Source organism: Saccopteryx leptura, chromosome 3 (assembly GCF_036850995.1).
Source record: "Saccopteryx leptura isolate mSacLep1 chromosome 3, mSacLep1_pri_phased_curated, whole genome shotgun sequence".
Classification (NCBI taxonomy): domain Eukaryota; kingdom Metazoa; phylum Chordata; class Mammalia; order Chiroptera; family Emballonuridae; genus Saccopteryx; species Saccopteryx leptura.
Genome location: NC_089505.1, coordinates 83800675 through 83818769, shown reverse-complemented (window position 1 = coordinate 83818769; position 18095 = coordinate 83800675). Strand labels below are relative to the sequence as shown.

The 18095-nt window shown below is 57.3% G+C and overlaps 1 protein-coding gene across 1 annotated transcript in view; it reads right to left on the bottom strand.

Moving 5' to 3' along the window:
• Positions 1-3629: 3629 nt before the first annotated feature.
• Positions 3630-18095, bottom strand: part of TTLL10 (tubulin tyrosine ligase like 10) — a 54078-nt gene continuing 39612 nt past the window's right edge. The window contains exons 3-15 of the mRNA XM_066374761.1: positions 17939-18004; positions 15780-16201; positions 14700-14835; positions 14427-14545; positions 14127-14256; positions 13296-13367; positions 12719-12804; positions 12149-12320; positions 11079-11250; positions 10419-10559; positions 6561-6677; positions 6137-6230; positions 3630-5770 (exon numbers count right to left, since the gene is read on the bottom strand). Coding sequence (XP_066230858.1) covers positions 5325-5770; positions 6137-6230; positions 6561-6677; positions 10419-10559; positions 11079-11250; positions 12149-12320; positions 12719-12804; positions 13296-13367; positions 14127-14256; positions 14427-14545; positions 14700-14835; positions 15780-16201; positions 17939-18004 — 2173 coding nt within the window. The 3' untranslated portion in view covers positions 3630-5324. The remainder of the gene's footprint in view (positions 5771-6136; positions 6231-6560; positions 6678-10418; positions 10560-11078; positions 11251-12148; positions 12321-12718; positions 12805-13295; positions 13368-14126; positions 14257-14426; positions 14546-14699; positions 14836-15779; positions 16202-17938; positions 18005-18095) is intronic.

Below are 18095 nucleotides of genomic sequence, written 5' to 3'. Positions count from 1 at the left end.
GCAAGGTATAGGAGCTGCAGGTGGAGGTCAGGTGTAGTCGGAGGCAGCCCAGGGTTTTAGGTGGCAGAGGCCTGGGTGGCTCCAAGTTCACAAGTGGGTTATGGGCAGGCAATGGGTGGCAGTGCCCAGGGCAGGGGGCACTGAGGAGACTCAGGGGTGCTGACTGTGGGGGAAGGGGGTGGGGGCTGGTGCAGAGATGAGGTGCTGTGTGTGGAGAGACTCCCTTCCTCCTCCCACTCAGCCCAACTTCCTAGCAGGGGCTGATACCACCTGCAATAGGCTGGTAACCTGGCCTGACCTCCTAGGCCACCAAGCCCAAGAAAGACTCTGCCCACCCTGAGAACCTGAACCCGCAGGAGCAGCTCTCCAAGTGCTCCGGAAAACCACAGCCCCTCCCCTGGGGTTGGAGTTCAGACTCAGATAAGGGCCCAGAGGCGCCACCATGTGTTCTCAGAAGTGCTTCCTCCCGCAGTGGCTCTCCACCCAGCACCCACCCTTCCACCTGCCAGATAAGGCCCCTGCCCTTCCTGTTACTGAGGTTGAGGCTCAGCCAGGGAGGGAAGCCCAGCTGGACAAAGACCCGCGGTGGGAGCAGGAAGGAGAGCCATCCTAGACAGAGCTGAACACCAACCCCACCCAGCCCCAGTCCCGGGGCGCTGCAGGGTGCTGTCCAGGGTCAGGGATCTCTGGTTGCCCCCAGGTGCTGTACTGAGTGACCATTGATCAGATGGGCCCACCAGACCAGGCCTGGCCATCACTCCTGTCCCCCACCCTCACCCTCACCCTCACCCCCAGGGTGTCCTGAACATTCAGGAGTGCACCCCCCTCCTCCCCAAGCGGGGCAGAGTTCTGAGGTCAGGAAAGGATCTGTTCCTGGAGGGGCTGCTGGCTCCTGTGGTGGTTTTCAGGACCGTGGACCAATCCCCCCCCCCCCAAGAAGTGGCCGTGCCTGTGGTGGAACAAAGAGGCAGGTGCTTCCACCCCCATGTGCCTCCTCTTCCCAGGAAGCTTCAGGAGTTGAGGTGTTTTCCAAAGACCATGACTCAAGCCAGGGCTGCTACAGACTTGTTTCTCAAAGACACATTCCAGGGGCGAGGGGTTGGGGATGTCCTCTGAGTCTTTGAGTTTCCATGCCCTGACTGGCTGCAACAGACCCCTGGCTACCAGAAGGTGCTCAGCACACCTGGGACCTGTCTTCCAGGGGCTGAGGGGAGCCCCAGCAGGTGCCAGGGTGATGGGCAGCCCTCAAGACAGAGGCTACAGGGTTGGTGGGGTTCCTGGGTGGTGCTTGGGTCGTCAGAGCTGAGGGCATTATGACTCCCCAAACTTTCTGCAGAAAGAAGGTACTGCTTGAGTTCCCCATCCACCAGCAAGACCCCTGGAGGGGAGAGGGAGAGAAAGGAGAAGGAAAGACAAGGAGTGTGAAGGGAGGTAGCATGTGAGAGGGAGGAGGGGGGAGTAGGGGCAGACAGACACCCAGCTTTCCCTTGGATCGCACACTCGGCTGGGCAGTGCTGGGCAGTCCTGTCCCGGGCACCAGGACACCGCTCCTCCTCCCTGCCGCCTCTGCTGTCATTGCCACCTACCGTGTTGTTTGGATATTGAGGGGGCACCTTCTACCAGCAGATGCCCAGGTGCCCCATGGCTCACACCGCACCAGACTCCATCTCCTGCTGGTCTCACTCCTTGTCTTGAAGGTCCTGAATGTGGGCTGGGTGTGTCCAGGGGTGTGGCCATCCCTTCTGGGGGTGAACAAACAGTAGTGGCTCTGGAAACCTCATTTGACAAATTTAAGCCCTCAGGGGGCACCAGCGACCTAAGAGCAGCAGATGGTCCAAGTCTTTGGGGGAGGGCAGGCCACTCTGCCAACATGCACTTTTTGTCATATCACGGGTCCCCGTGGGTCACTCACTGCACCCACTCAGGGTCCAGAGATAGCCCAGGATTCAGGCCACTCCCATGAGCCGCTCAGCCACAGGTTGGTTCCACAAGGGGGAGCTGGAATGTTCTGGGACAGCACTGATGCCATCACAGGCCACATCGCCAACCGTGAGACAGCAGATGGGCAGAGGACCCAAAGTCAGGGACTCGCAGGATGAATGGGATGTGAGGGAGGGGTGGAGAGGCCTGTGAGCTGAGACAAAGGGACAGAGACCCTGAGGGACAATCTGGAAGTAGCCCTGAGGTGGCATGGCTGCACAACGGCCTGGATGCCAGCAGGGAACACCCTCGGTGTGGGTTTTACAAAGACCTGGGTGCACTCAGCCCACCCAGGAGGCCCCCTCTCCCTGCTGGAGGGTGGTCTTCACCCCATACCCGCCTCGGGCACAGAGCAGGAAGTAGCTGAGTGTGGTCTCTCAGAGAGATACTACCAGACATGCTGGAGGGGACTCAGGGCTCCTGGGTCCTAGTCACACAGTGACAAACCTGCTTATGTCTTGCGTGGCGTCCCACATCCCAAGCCACACAGCAGGAGGATGAGCGGTGGCTTGGGGGGCTATGAGTGACTGGACAGGTCAAACTCTGGCGCCTCGCCCTGATCCTGGGCACCTGTCTGGCTCTGTGATGCTGGGATACTCAATGACCTCTCTGAGCCCCCAGTTCCCTCTGTCCTCTCTGGTCGCATCCTCCAAGGGGCGGTGGAGGCACAGTGGTACGCAGCGCCCTCTGGAGGTGCCTGGGTGGTCATCCCTTGGAATGCATCTGCCTTCTCCCAGTGGCAGAGTGGCCAGTGGTCAGGACTGTCACCAGAGCTCAGAAAGAGGCCCAGCAGCTCCTCCCACCTGAGTTGGAGACCACTGATGTCTAGGATGGATTGGAGTTTTCAGCAGCGTGCGTGGGTCAGGAGTGTTTGTGACTTGGCACGACCACTTGAGGAGGTGAGCAGGGCAGGAGGATGGGCAAGGTGGCTGGGTTTAGGGCCGGCTCTCTGTGAAGGGAAAATTCCTTGACAGGTGGAATAAGGGAAACTGAGACAAAATAATTAAACAGGGCTAAACGATTTGAGCAATTTACATCCAGCTAATGAATCATAAGGTTTTTATCTTCCCTAACCAACGAGTCTTAGGAGCAAATGTTTACATATTACAGACCATCCTGGGGCTGACTAGCCTTGGTCCAAGTTCCCCTTTGATGAGGGTCTTTCTTTCTTTTTTTTTTTTTTTTTGTATTTTTCTGAAGCTGGAAACGGGGAGAGACAGTCAGACAGACTCCCGCATGCGCCCCACCAGGATCCACCCAGCACGCCCACCAGGGGCGATGCTCTGCCCCTCCGGGGCGTCACTCTGCGGCGACCAGAGCCACTCTAGCGCCTGGGGCAGAGGCCAAGGAGCCATCCTCAGCGCCCAGGCCATCTCTGCTCCAGTGGAGCCTCGGCTGCGGGAGGGGAAGAGAGAGACAGAGAGGAAGGAGAGGGGGAGGGGTGGAGAAGCAGATGGGCGCTTCTCCTGTGTGCCCTGGTCGGGAATCGAACCCGGGACCTCTGCACGCCAGGCCGACATTCTACCACTGAGCCAACCGGCCAGGGCCGAGGGTCTTTAAAAATAAAACTGACCAAAAAATAACCCTGATCTCTCTTTTTTAAAATTAATTAATTAATTTATTTTTATTTATTTTTTTTTACAGAGACACAGATAGAGTTAGAGAGAGAGATAGACAGGGACAGACAGACAGGAACGGAGAGAGATGAGAAGCATCATCAGTTTTTCATTGTGAAACCTTAGTTGTTCATTGATTGCTTTCTCATATGTGCCTTGACCGTGGGCTTTCAGCAGACTGAGTAACCCCTTGCACAAGCAAGCAACCTTGGATCCAAGCTGGTGAGCTTTTTTTTTTTTCTCTCAAACCAGATGAGCCCGCGCTCAAGCTGGAGACCTTGGGGTCTCGAACCTGGGTCCTCCACATCCCAGTCAGATGCTCTATCCACTGCGCCACCGCCTGGTCAAGCAAGCCTGCTCCCTCTTTACACAGATTTTGATGAATCAACATACTGAAGGACACACCTGGAAAACTAATGACTATTCTGTTAAGATTTCCCCTAGGATTCTAAGAAAAGATATAAAGGCTCAAGACAAAGGACCCACAGTACACACACCCACGATTTTCTCCCTTAGGCATGTAATTGTCTTTTTCCTAAACTCTAAGGGTCCCAATGAGACTTGCAACCAGGGAAGCAGCGGGTAACAGCAGCTTATCCCAGGCTCACCCCCTGAACTTGCCTCCAAGGCCCCCTTTTCCTCTTTCCAATGAGCTGATGGCAGCCCTGCCTTGGGTTACTTCTGTCACTGTGACTTTGATTTCTCGGTGAGTTCCTGGAGCCCAGCGTGGCTCATTTCCTTCCTACAACATTTCTAGAGAAGCCAAAGAAGCCCCACCTAGACTCTCCTGTTACTTCTTCTAAGTTGCATTGTCCCTAACTGTAATAAATGTACTCTCAAAATCACAAGGACCCGTGCTATGAAATGTTGCCTGCATGAAGTTAATAACCTACACTGTACAGGGCGGGAGGCAGATCTGTCCCCATCTGGTAACATCTGGACCTTGGGGTTTGGACTGGCGATGGGTGCTGAGTTGCCAGGGTGGGGGGCAGGGGTGAAGAGGGGATTCTGGCTGGCTCCGGATACTTAGTGGTAGACGCTTGGATACATCACAGGCCCTGAATCACCCTGAAACCTTGGGGCTGGGCCCATGGGGAACACTGAGGCCACCCAGGGAATGGCGAGGGAAGGGCCATTGCTAGCTCCACATGTCCTTCAGAGGGTATTGTCCTGCTTTGACCATGTGCCCCTCATTTATGCCATAGGTCCTCCTGCCCCTGCCTTCTGGGAAGTGACGGGCTGCTGGACGGTGGTCTGCAGGCCCAGGAAGGAGCTTTGCCTGGGGTGGAGGTTGAGGGGGTAGAGGGCTCTAAGAAACAATCTTAGGTTAAGAAAGCCCTCCTTTGGGGATCTAGTGGGACAGCAGACTCCTTTCCTGGATGCCACCGAGCCAGCCAAAGGGGCCATACGGGTTTTGCAGCTGCAAGAGGGCACGTGGATGAGGGACAAGGGGTCTTGAAAAGGAGCCCAGGAACGTGTGGCTTCTCCACATGGAGGCAGCCCCCAGAATAAGCAGAGTAGGGGCTGAGGGAGCACATTTCTGCTTCCTGCAGGGCAGACGACCCCCAGCCCTGGACCCTAGGATGCCTCCCAAGAATAGGTCCCATCAGTAGAGGAAGGGCAGGTAGGGCAGAAGAAAGGACTTCATGGGCAAGCCCCCAGGGGAGCATCCCAGGAAGCGGGTCCACTTGATCCGCTTTGGAGGCCGCGTTTGTAACAAAGTAGCCTTTATAGGTCCAGAGGGCGCTGGTGGCCCGCGTTAGGAGCCGCGGTGGTACTCGCTTCTGCGCTCCTCGCGGTTCCCCTCGGCCGGTCCTGAGGAGGGCTCCCGCGCCGGGTCCCTGCCGTCCGCTCGCTGCCGCTGGGTGCCTCGGGCCTCGGGCTCGCCTCCCTGGGCGCCGTCGGGGCCGGGTGTGGGGGGCCGGGGACGTTCCTGCGCGGAGTCGGGCTGCCCGGGCGTGCGCGCGCCTGGCTTCTCCGCTGCGCGAGTCGGGGGCGTGGAGGACCGGGCCTCGCCTGAGAAAACAACAGCGGGCGGGGAACTTTGCAGGAGCTGGGCAGGCGAGGCCACACGTCGGTCTCGCCGTTGTACAAAAGCACGAAGCGGTGCTGCGATAGCAGCGGCAGCATCTTTTGGCCACGCAAGCTCTTCTGGAAGGTCTCCAGCGCCAAGTCTGAGGGAGGATGGGAGGCAGGAGTGATAGGCATTGGCGGGCGGGGCTTGGGGGCACCCAGCCTCTCCAGCATCACGCTTGTGGGACTGGGGTGCAGGTTCTGGGGGCAGAGGAGGAGATGAGAGGGTGGTGAGCGGTGGGACCCAGGTGGGGCGAGGTATGGATGGGCACTGACTTGAGGGGGAGGTTGGGGCAGGGATGCCTTTTTTCTGCAGGGCCTGAGTTGACACACAGGCACTTGGGATGTTGGAGAGCTAGGTTTGTGGGCACCTGAATTCGGGAGAAGGTGGGATGGCTCATACAAGACGGGCAGGCAGTGGAGGGGGGTGGTTTGAAGATTTTAGGGGGGCTGTGCAAGGGTCTTACCCAGGGTCTCCATGACCACGCCGGGAATCACCTCCTTCAGGACTTCACAGTTGGTGTGCAGGGCAGGGTTGGAGTTCATCTCTAGCAGCCACACCTGGGCCCAACACTGGTTAGCATCCTCCCCTACCCACCACTTGGGCAGCAGGAAGGAGGTTGAGGCCCTGGTCCCTGTTAAGCCAAGTGACCCTGGGCAGGTCCCTTCTTTCTTATGGCCTCACTCCACAAATTTGCCAAGAGGCTGAGACTCTAAGGGTCTGTGGGCCTGGCCTTGGAGCCTGCCCAGCTGTAGGATGAGTGAAGCTTTATGGACTCCCCCCACCCAGGGCTTAGGGAGGCTTGCCTGGGTGGTCAGACTGTGCGCAGATGACCTGCCTCCTAGCACCTGCCTACCAGACCCCACTGCCTTGGGACACCTCCACGGCACCTTGAAATTGTCATCGATCAAGAAATCACAGCCGATGAGGTCAAAGTAGCCCAGCTTGCACTCGAGCTTGGACTTGACAGCCAGGAAGCAGTGGGTCATGATCTGCTGCATTCGCTTCTGTGGGTGGGGCAGGGCCGGGGTGACTGGATGTCACCTGTAGGTCCTGACTGTGCCTCCTTGTCACAGCTGTGCCCCTCACTTGCAACATCATCTAAAGTCCTACCTGTGCCCTCATTTGCACGCCCGCCTTTGCCTTCGCCTGAGCTACCACCTATGTCCTCACCAGCATCGCCACACCTGCCCACATTTTCACTCTGGGGGTGTGACAGGGTTACAGCCAGAAACTCAGTCACTCTCATTTTGTTCACGCACACACACACGTGCAGCTCTGGCTGCATGGCAGGTGCCGGGGTATGAGAGTGAAGAGACCTTGCAGGGAAGGTCTGCCCTGGAGCAGCTCATCACGCGGAGCAGGAGAGACAGACAACACGGGATCCGGAGATTATGATCCACTTTGCACAGCGCGTTCAGGAAGACATGCTGATGCAGGAAATGAAGTAAGGTGTGGGGATGGGAGTTCTGGGGTGGCTTTTGCCATGTAAAATGGGGTCTGGTTTGGGTGGGCCTCATTGAGGAGCTAGTGAGCAAGGACTGGAGACTGGAAGGAGGTGCTGTGGGGTGGGCACGGGACACCTGAGCATGCCTGAGGTGTTGCAGGAGCAGAGGGAGGCTGCTGCGATGGCTGGAGGAGACAGGGAGAGGGGAGACCAAGGTGGCATCAGTCACACTGTGGCAGCCCCTTTCACCCTGAGGTCAAAGCTGGTGGAGGGTGGAGTGTCAGAGGAGCATAGGTGACCTGTACCCTAACAGGGTCCTCTGCCTGCTATGCGAAGACAGACTGGAGAGGCTGGGAAGCTGTTGCAACAATCCAGGTGAGGAATGGCGGTGGTTTGGTAAGCTAAAGTGTTGGGATGGGTTCTGAATATATTTGGAGGTAGGGCCAGCCAAAGGGGCTAATGAAAGAATGGTGAGCTGTGAAAAGAAGAAGGAATGAAGGGTTATCCCTAGGTGTTTGGTCCGGAAGGATGGAGCCCCCATCAGCTGAGAGGGGGCAGGAGAACCAGGGAGCTTGAGACATCTCCGAAATGGGGGCAGATCAAGAGTAGATCATCTGCTGGGCCCAGGGCCTCCCGAGAGCAGAGGTTGGGAGATGAGGGCCAGCACAGCAGCCAAGAGGGAGGGGACAGTGTCCTGGAAGCCATGGAAAAGAGTCCAGGGAGTGAGCAGCACTATCTAAAGTGGCTGGCAGGTCAGGGATGAAGAACGCTGGGAACTGGGGACCCTGATGGATGTTTCAGTGGCACAACAGGGGTAAGAAGCCTCACTGGAGTGGGATCAAGAGAGACAAGAACACCAGTGAAAATATCAGAGGAGGGACATCTGAAAACAGGCCACTCCATAAATGCAACAACAACAAAAAAACCCACAAAAAACCCAAAAACTGGCAAAAATGGTCAGAATAAACTTTTTCAGAACTCTGAAAATTAACTAAAGGCTTACAGTAACCTGAAGCATGCTTATTCAACAAAAATCTGTGTGTGTGTGAGAGAGAGAGAGAGAAGAAGAGAGAGATGAGAAGTATCAACTCGTAGTTGCAGCACTTTAGTTGTTCATTGATTCCTTTCTCACATGTGCCTTGACTGTGGGGCTCAAGCCCAGCCAGTGACCCCTTGCTCAAGCCAGCGGCCTTTGGGCTCAAGCCAGAGACCCCACACTCAAGCTGGTGAGCCTGTGCTCAAGCTGGTGACCATATAGTTACCTCCGTTTCCAAGGTTGATACTCTATCCACTGAGCCACCACCAGTCAGGCCAAAACTTTAAAGAATTAACACAAAATTTTCACAAACTCTGCAAAAAATTGAAGAGGAGGAAACAAACCACATCCCAAACCACAGAAACACACATGAAGAGAATGCTCCCAACCAATACTGCTAATGAGTGTAGACACAAAAGTACTCAGAGAAAGACCAAACCAAATCCAGAAGCATGTTTATTTATTTTTTTTATTTTTATTTTTTTGTATTTTTCTGAAGCTGGAAACGGGGGAGAGACAGTCAGACAGACTCCCGCATGCACCCGACCGGGATCCACCCGGCACGCCCACCAGGGGGCGACGCTCTGCCCACCAGGGGGCGATGCTCTGCCCCTCCGGGGCGACGCTCTGCTGCGACCAGAGCCACTCTAGCGCCTGGGGCAGAAGCCAAGGAGCCATCCCCAGCGCCCGGGCCATCTTTGCTCCAATGGAGCCTTGGCTGCGGGAGGGGAAGAGAGAGACAGAGAGGAAGGGGAGGCGGGGGTGGAGAAGCAAATGGGCGCTTCTCCTATGTGCCCTGGCCGGGAATCGAACCCGGGTCCCCCGCACGCCAGGCCGACACTCTACCGCTGAGCCAACCGGCCAGGGCCCAGAAGCATATTTAAAGGGCCATACCCTACATCTGATGGGATTTATCCGAGAAAAGCAAGACCAATTCCACATGTGAAAATAAAGCAATGTCGATGCAACCCATGAACAGAATGAAGCCACAGCACCAACCATGTGGACGTGGCTCAAGCACCGGAACAGGATTGAGAGTGTAGAAATAAACCCAACAACACGTCCAGAGCATTCTCTTTGACAAATGGTGCTGGGACATGGGTAGTCTGCATGCTGAGAGAATAAAGTTGGATCCCTGCCTCATACCCTAGACAAACAAAACAAAACAAAACAAACAAAAACTCAAAATGGGTCAATGAATATAAGAGCCAAGGTGAAAAACTTTTAGAAGAAAATGTTGTGTATATCTTTCCAACCTTGGATTTGACAATGGGATCTCAGGTGTGACCTCAAAAGTAGGAATCTCCAAAGAAAAGCTGGACAAATGGGTCTTCATCAAAATCTAAAACTTTTGTTCAAAGAAGGACATAATTAAGAGAGTGAAGATGCCTGACCAGGCGGTGGCGCAGTGGATAGAGCATCAGACTGGAATGCAGAGGACCCAGGTTTGAAATCCCGAAGTTGCCAGCTTGAGCTCTGGCTCATCTGGTTTGAGCAAGCTCACCAGCTTGAGCCCAAGGTCACAGGTCTGAGCAAGGGGTCACTCGGTCTGCTGTAGCCCCCCCGGCCAAGGCACATATGAGAAAGCAATCAATGAACAACTAAGGAGCTGCAATGAAGAATTGATGCTTCTCATCTCTCTCCCTTCCTGTCTGTCCCTATCTGTTCCTCATCTGTCTCTGTCACAAAAAAAAAAAAAAAAAAGAAAAGAAAGAACTCACAGATCAGGAGGAAGTGTTTGCAGATCATATATCTGATAGGGTTTAGCATCCCGAGCTATCAAGGGCTCTAACAAGGAAGAAGGACAAAAGACCCAACTAGAAAATTTTCTAAAGCAGACATGCAGACAGCCAATAAACACATGAAAAGACACTCAACATCATTAGCATTAGCAGAACGCAAATCAAACCCACCCACGAGGGGATAGCACTTCATACCCACTGGGTGAGTATTTAAATAAAGGAAAAGTGTTGGCAAGGATGTGGAGAAACTGGGACCCTCCTACACTGCTGGTGGGAATATGAAATGATGTAAGGTGGGAGACAGAGTTGGAGACACCTCAGAGTGGTCAGGTTCTACTACTCAGTTACATGCGGAGAGACACACACTTTATGGCAGACGCCCCACCACCACCACCCCCAGATGGTCCATGTCCTTTGTGCCTAGTCCAGTACTGAGGGAAACACTGCCTCCACCCCACATCCCCTAAGGGGTCTTGACTCTTGGCCCGTCCCCCATATGGGGGTGGGTGAGGCCTGCACATACCGTGAAGGTGGTGTAGACCCAATCTCTGGGAAGGCCTTTGGTCTTCCTGAATTTGTCGTTGATGTAGCAGTTGAGCTGCTCCATGCTCCATACTGTATCTTCCTTCAGGAGCATGTACAGGGGGTTCTTCTTCTGCATGTACTGGGGGGATGTGGTGTGGCACCTGGAGACCATCACCCCAGAGGACCCAGAGGCCCTGTCCCCTAGGACACCTTGCAGCAACCCTGCCACCGGGACCCTCTCATAGCACCTTCTTTTCCTGAGACCTCCTCAGCCACCAAGTCCCTCACCAATCCTTATGGAGGGCTCCCCACCCCCACCTAGATGTTTCCCATTACGAACCTTCCACAGAGACCTCTGGCCTACAGGCTTTCTCTGTGAGTCCTCACAGAGACCCCCACCCCCAGCCCCTACCCATACCCACGCCTCCTTCGCGCCCAGAGGGGACCAAGCTTCAGGGGCTGGGAGCAGGGCTCTTGGTCACTTGGCCAGGATGCCCTGCAGTGGCTGAAGGTGAGAAGTAATGATGACTGCAGGCAGGGGCAGCCCTGGCCACCTCAGGGCCTGGATAAGGCCACTGGGTCTGAGCCTTATCTACAGCTGGACTCGTCTGTGTTCCTGAGCCATGATCTTGTCCCCAGGCTGCAGAGAGGCCCTTACCTGGTTGGTCAAGTGGCCACTGAGATTTTCAGAATGGGGATCGTAAAGGCCAAGGGTGAGGCGAGCATAGCCATGGCCAAAGAAGACCATGTACGGCATGGCACAGGCAATGAGCAGGTAGGACCGCACGTCAAACTTCTTCCCGTCCAGCAGCAGCGGGTTCTGAATGTACCTGGGTGGACACATGAGGGCTGAGCGCATGACCAGCCTGGTCTGCCCATGTCCCTATGCCCTAACCTGGGCCTGAGCCAGTTCCTCAGGACCCCCACCACCTGTTCCAAGTGTGACCTGTGCTCTCCCTCCCCTGGCTGAGTGTATAGTGTATGTCTGTTGGTAGGGGGACATTTCTGAGCCTGAACAGTTCAGAGAATCCCTGGGTCTCAGCCCCCTGTGATGTCTGGGGTGCCCCAGGCTGCGGCTTTCACTAGGAGCCTGGCAGGTGGAAGCAGACTAGATCCCTGGGCAGGGAGGATTGCCTGGAGGAGGAGGGAGGGCTAAAACTGGAGGGGCAGGGAGGGAATGCTCCAGGGGGAGGGAGCTGCAGTACTCAAGACCCAGAAGTTGGGAGCAGCAGCTTGGGGCAACCATTGGGAGAGGCGGGTGGTGGACAGCAGCTGACACAGGACTATGCTCTGTGTTGGCAGATGGGGAGTTCCAGAGGGACCTTTCTGAGGCGAGACTGTGCCTCCTGGTGTGAGACTGGGTTATGGAACCAGTCCAGAGGCAGGGACAGTCAACTCGGGCTGCAAGACTGAAAGCTGCTGCTGCCTGGGTGGGCTTCCTATAGGATAAGGGGCCGTGTCCCGCCAGGGGACAAACTGACCAGGCCCTTCCCATCCCACCTCCAATGTCCAGGAGCCTCTGTCCAGGGGGATCACCTCTGCGACCCTGACTGAATATGACACCTCTACCTCTGCTGGGTACTCAGGGGCCCTGCTGGGGGCACTGCAACCTTCACCAGACAAGGACTCCTCTGTGGGCCCTGGGACCCTGATGAGCCTCAGGCACCAGCAGAGCCCAGGGTTAGCCCCACACCCGTGGACGCCCATCGAGGTATCCACGCCCAACACCTCTGCACAACCCGAGCCTGGGGCGTCCGGCATGGCATTTTGCTGTAGTTCGGGTCGTCCTCCATGCTCTGGATCTTGGTCTGGAGGGCAGAGACTTCATCCTGGCTCTGGAGCAGAAAGATGCCTTTGCCCTGGTTGGAAGCGGTGGGCTTACAGATCCACGTCTGGGTTTCTGCGGAGAGAGCCGCCTGAGCACCTCCCCTCCTTGCCCTGGGCCCGCCCATGCTCACCAGCCCCACCCACCAAGCTGTGGCTCTGACCACCTCTTTCCAAACCTGATCATGCCCCGCCCAGCCCAGCCCAGAGCACACCCTACCAGGACCGAACCATGCCCCTCTCAGCTCTGACACCCTCTGCCCTGTCCACAGGCAGCCATGGCTCTACTCTTCCCAGGCTCTGTCTCCACTAAGGCCCGGCCAGGACCTCCACCCATCTGGCTCCATGCTTCCCCTCCCTGGTCACACACCCACCTGGACCTATCCCAAGCCTTGCCAGCTCACTCACGCCACAACCTTGGTCTGTCCTGAACCTGTCTCCTCAGAGCAGGCCTGGCAGCCAGCAGCCTCTCACCATCAAAGAGGGTGAAGAATGCCTCTCTCTCCTCCCTGACATCCAGACGGTAGGTCTCTGGGAAAAATTCTTCCATTTTCAGTATCCTGGTGGAGCAGAGAGGTGGGCGGGGACACAGCGTGGGCTGTCTCCCTCCCCCAGAGGCTCAGCTGGTCATTCTAGGGGTCAGAGCTAGGGGCAGGCTGGAGGAACACGAGTTTTTCCCTACATCCTGCCCCCTGCCCCGCTGTTCCCTCTGCTCCCTCTGCACCCCCTGCCAGAGCACTCTTGCCTAACTGGCTTCCCTGCAGGCTGCAGACCCCCTCACCTACCCCAGCCCTCGCCCACTTCCCAGCTCTTCTTCCTGGCTGCCCTGCCGCCTGCGTGGTTCAGGCATGCGTGAGCGCTCAGTTCAGAGCTGTGTCCCCAGGCGGGGACCGTGCCCGGCATGCAGCGAACACAGATGCCTGAGTGCTCTGGGCTGGTCGGAACCTCTTACACTGGCCTGGGATGCCCTTTAACCCCTTGTCATCTATCACCAGGCTATCCTGCAATTCAGGGCAGAGCGGCGCCTCCAAGATGGGCTAAGTGCATCTACCTCTGTGGCCTGAGACCTCTTGGGTTGGCCCATGTGAGCTCCTCAAGGATGGGTGTTGGGTCCTTTCCAGATCTGTACCCCCCGGGGACAAAGGGCCTGGCTTGAGTGTCCACCAGGCAGTGTGTGGAGGGTGCAGATCTGGAGAGGTGGGGGATGGGCAGGGGCTTTGGGTCGGTAGGTAGCTCTGTGGACAGGTGATGTTTGGGTGAGCGGATCTGGGATAGAAGTAGGTGGATGGATGGGCAAGTGGCCCAGCGGGTAATGTGCTTGAAGAATAGGTGACTGATGTGGAGAGGACAGAGCCGGACACGTAGATGCAAAGATGGTGTCGTGGTGACCCGGTGGGGTGGGCTGCCTGCCTAGTGGGGGGTGGACAGGTATATGAATGGTTGGGCAAGGAGTGGGTGAGTGAATGGACAGGCAGACACCAGACAGACGAACACACTGAGCTGTTCAGGCAGGACTGCGTGCTGGGGAGCGGAGCAGACAGACAGTGACAGGGGGACGTGCATGGGGAGGGAGGCAGTAGGTGTGGTGAGCAGCGAATGACCAAATGAGGAATAGCAGCAGGGGCTCCGCAGTGGGCGTGTACGGACTCTGAGGGGCAGTCATGGGTGGCAGGGGTTGGAGGTGGAGACAGGGTGGAGAGTGCGTGGATGGGTCTGTGGGAAGATGGGTGGGTGGACAGAATGGAGGGTGGTCGGGACCAGCGATTGACCCGTCAGATGGGTGGGTGTGCCGCTGAGTGGAGGAGGGGCGGGTGGGTTGGTAGGATGAGGTGGGTGAACGGTGGGTGCTCAGCGGGTGGTGGGTGAGCAGGGTTGGGCGTACTCAGCCTGGGCGCACTGCAGTGTCCTGCTGGTCTTGTTGATGACCCTTGCGTACTCCCTGAGAGCGCTGAGCAGCCCGATCTTGGTGGTGAGCAGTTTGTTGTTAGGGAGCTGGTATAGCAGCTGCTCACCTGGAGCAACAAAGCCGTGGGCAGCATGCGGGTGACCGTCGCAGGGCCTCGCAGCGCAGGCCACCACAGGCTCCCATCAGGGAGAGGTGGAGCCGCTCCTCTGTGCTTTGACCCAGAAGGCCCTTGCAGAGGGTAGGCCACTAGCCCCCAGCCCCGCCACCCCTGGCTACCTTCCCGGAAGTGGCTGTAACTGTCCCGACACTTGACTTCGCACCACTTGAGCCTGTAATCCCCTCGCTGGCTGTCCTGGATGCGCTGCCAGCCCTTGCTCTTGCAGTAGGAGCTGATTCTATGGGGCGGAGGGGCAGCCATGACCCTGGAGGCCTTAGGGCTTAGGGAAAGGATGCCAGGGGAAGGGATGCAGGGACCTCAGGGGGCAGAGCCAAGGCAGGGCTGGGCCCTGGGGGCAGTGGGGCTGGGCCCAGCCTGAAGCCCTTACTCACATTGAGGCCCCATTGGTGCCACCAATGTAGAAGAAGGGGCCACATCCCGTGCTGGGCAGTTGCTTTTCCTCTCCCAGCCGGTGCCTTTCCAGGAGGGTGGTCTGGGTCATGGTAGTGACAGCACCCCCCAGGAGGTCTGTGAACATGCAGGTGGTCAGGCTCCAGCCCAGCTGGAGACTTTCCCACCCCATCCCAGGCTCTGCCTGAGCTAATCTGCATCCTAGTCCAGCTGGCTTAGCTGATGCAAGAGCCCATCTGCTTGGCTGGTCCCCATTGGTCTCTCATGGGCCCAGACTGTGAACAGGGTCATGGCCACTCAGAATCTGGCTCAAGTTCAGTCCCAGTTGGGCTCCAGACCAGCCGACCCTCTCCCATCCATTTCTTGCAAAACCCCGGGGAGTCCCCCCAATCCGTCTGGGCACATCTCATCCCAGGAGCAGGCCTGACCGGTGGGCCTGGTCCCACTACACTTCCTAGGAGAGAGGCAATGGTCACCACCCTTCTGGGTCAGCCCTGAAAGGGGCAGGGTCCCTCCTCACCAACAGGACAGGGCTGGGTACAGGTAGGGGCGAGGGTGTGAGACTAGAGTGGGAGGCAGACATGGCACAGGGACATGCTCAGGAGGGCAAGGGTCACAATGTCTATCATGACATCATAGGTGACCCATGTCAGGCCGGGGAGATGGGCTGCCCTGCCCCAGGCGCACAGGCTCGGTGCTGGGCAGGCAGAATACCTGCCAGACTGTGGAGAGCTTTCACTCCCTGTGCCCATTCTGACGCTGGCTCTGCTGGGCTTTTGCTGGGGCATGGCTATGTGGTCCCCCATTAGAACACCTATCTCGGAATGGGGCCCTGGGCCCCAGGGAGGCCATCCCAGGGTTGTATTTATTGATTTTTTAGAGAGAGAGGAGTGAGAGAGAGAGACAGAGAGAGAGAGAGAAGGGGGAGGAGCAGGAAGCATCAACTCCCATATGTGCCTTGACCAGGCAAGCCCAAGGTTTCGAACCGGCGACCTCAGTATTCCAGGTCGACGCTTTATCCCACTGCGCCACCACAGGTCAGGCCCCAGGGTTGTATTTACCTGGCCGCCGGGGGTGGCTCCGCCAGACCCCTGTGGTCCTTGACCGCTTGCCTCTCTTGGTGCCAACCGGGGCCCAGGGGTGCAGTTCCTGCTGGTTGTGGATGAAGCAGGTGTGGCCATAGGCCACAGCAGTGGGGACACTGAGGTGGGGGCACCGCTGGGAAGATGCTGCCCCTACCCCTCTCCGGGACCTTCTTGCAGCCCGTGGTCTTAAACCCCGGATCTGGCGTGGGGTCCGGCCCCTCCTGCTGGGGGAAGGACGCCTCCTGGGGTCTCGGATTTGGGTTTCTGCTTGTGGCTGGCTCCTGTCTCCATGGCGATTGTGGAATCTGGTACCCCTCAGGAGCAGGGCAGTCTCTGCATTCTGTCTGTCCTGGGTGAGGCCGCCCCTGCAGGGACTGTCTGTCTGGCCGTGGTGCCGCCTGTAAAGAGGGCGGCCATCAGGCCCGGAGATAGAGGCACCTTGTGTCTGAGAGGGCTGGGCAGTGAGGTGTCGGCAGCATCCTCATGGCTGCCCTGGGCCTGCCCCCAGGAGGGGCCCTTGCTTTGAGCACCTTCCCCCTGTGACCAACTTGGGAACATTTCAGGAAAGTTTCAACCCTTCCTTAACGGGTCCTTCCCAATTTGGGGCTGCTTGGGAGGCAAGGACTTTCCGAAGGGTTAGAAACATGAGCCGTGCAGAGGCAAGCACACCGGGGAGTGGGCAGGACTGAGGGCCTTGGGCTGTCCAGGGCAGAGTCACTCTGTAAGCATCCAGCTGGTCATGCTGCCCGAGGCCTCAGTCCCCACTTGGGACAGAAGTGTGCACAGTTCTGGGGGCTGAGCACGGGCAGGAGGGAGAGAGCCTTACACCTCTGCCCCTGGCCCAGCCTGGCCCCACCCAGAATGGAGGGCTCCTTGGAGGAGGCTGAGTGTCTGGGCTGGACCCGGGCAGGAGGGCCTCTACATGCACACTCAGCTCTCCACGTGGCTAGGACACCCAGCCCCTTTGCACTTAGTTCCCAGCACCTGGCAGCAGGTCCAAGGAGTCCTGCTGAGGCTAGAAGACCACCCTCAAGACACTGACATTCAGTACCTTCCCACAGCATTCTTGAGTGAGTGGCCACAGGGCCAGCAGGCATCTGAGGGAAGCCCCCAGGTGTGAGCAAGAAGTCAACATACAGATACTCAGATACACACTTCACAGACACACAGATGTACACACAGACACATGCAGACACATACACAAGACACATAGATGCAGTCATGCACACGCACAGAGGAAGAGGAGGGAGAGGTGGTGGCACAGATACCGAAGGAAACATTCCCTGGTGCACGTTGCGGTGGGCGTGAGAGGAGCCCTAGGAGGGCTGGCCGCTGACCCAGAGTGTGTGAGAATTATAAATGCAGCACACGGGGCCAGGACATTGCCCACAGAGAAGGACAGGAAGGTGGCAGCAGGAAGCAGGTGGAGCTGAAGCCCAGTGCGGAGACACCAGTGAGCGGAAGCTGGGCTCCGGGGGCCCTCAAGGTGTTTCCAGAGAAAGACCCAGAGCTGGAGGCACCTCAAGGCTGCACCTCAACTCTCCACTAGTCAAGTGGGCAGGGGTCACTGCAGTTTCTACACAAGGTGGGGTGGGCTAGGGGGACGAGGGCGAGGACCCAGTGTGGAAACAGGAGAGGTTCCCTCAGGCTGGCTGGCAGGGGATGCTTGGTTTATGATGTGAGCGTGTGGTGGCGAGGGGCCAGGTGAGCCGTGGGCAGCCTCAGAAAAGCCCGTGTTGGAGGGCAAGGGGTAGGAGCAGCTTGAGGAGCTGGCCAGTGGCGTTTGCGTCGGGAGGTGGAGGCATGGCAGAGACACCACCACCTGCCTCTACTTGGCTTTTCTAACCATGGATGTATTATTTTCACAAAGAATAAGGCCATGAGTTGTCATTTGCTGTCATTAAAATCAACAGAGAGAAATAAAAGCCACGGGCGAACCTGTGTGCAGTGTCTGCGTGGTTGGTGAGAGCTTGGGGTGGCAGTGGCCGCCGTGTGGGCTCCGCTCTGGCCCTGAGCTCTGGCCGGCACTCTCAGCCCCTGAAGGACCGAGTCTAAACACAGACAAAGCTTTCCGCTTGGGGGGGGGGTCACGGGGAAACTCCACTTTGTAATAAACTTTGAAGTAAACGTTTTACCTGGTCAGGTATAAAGACCAGCAGGAAACAGCACCTTGGTGTGGTGAACGGACGGCCCTCGTGAACCTGAAGAAAACGTCCAAGAAAACGAGAAGACGTCAGTGTCCCTCCGTGCATCTTCCTCAGAAACACGTTTGACAACGTGGGTGCCAGGGAA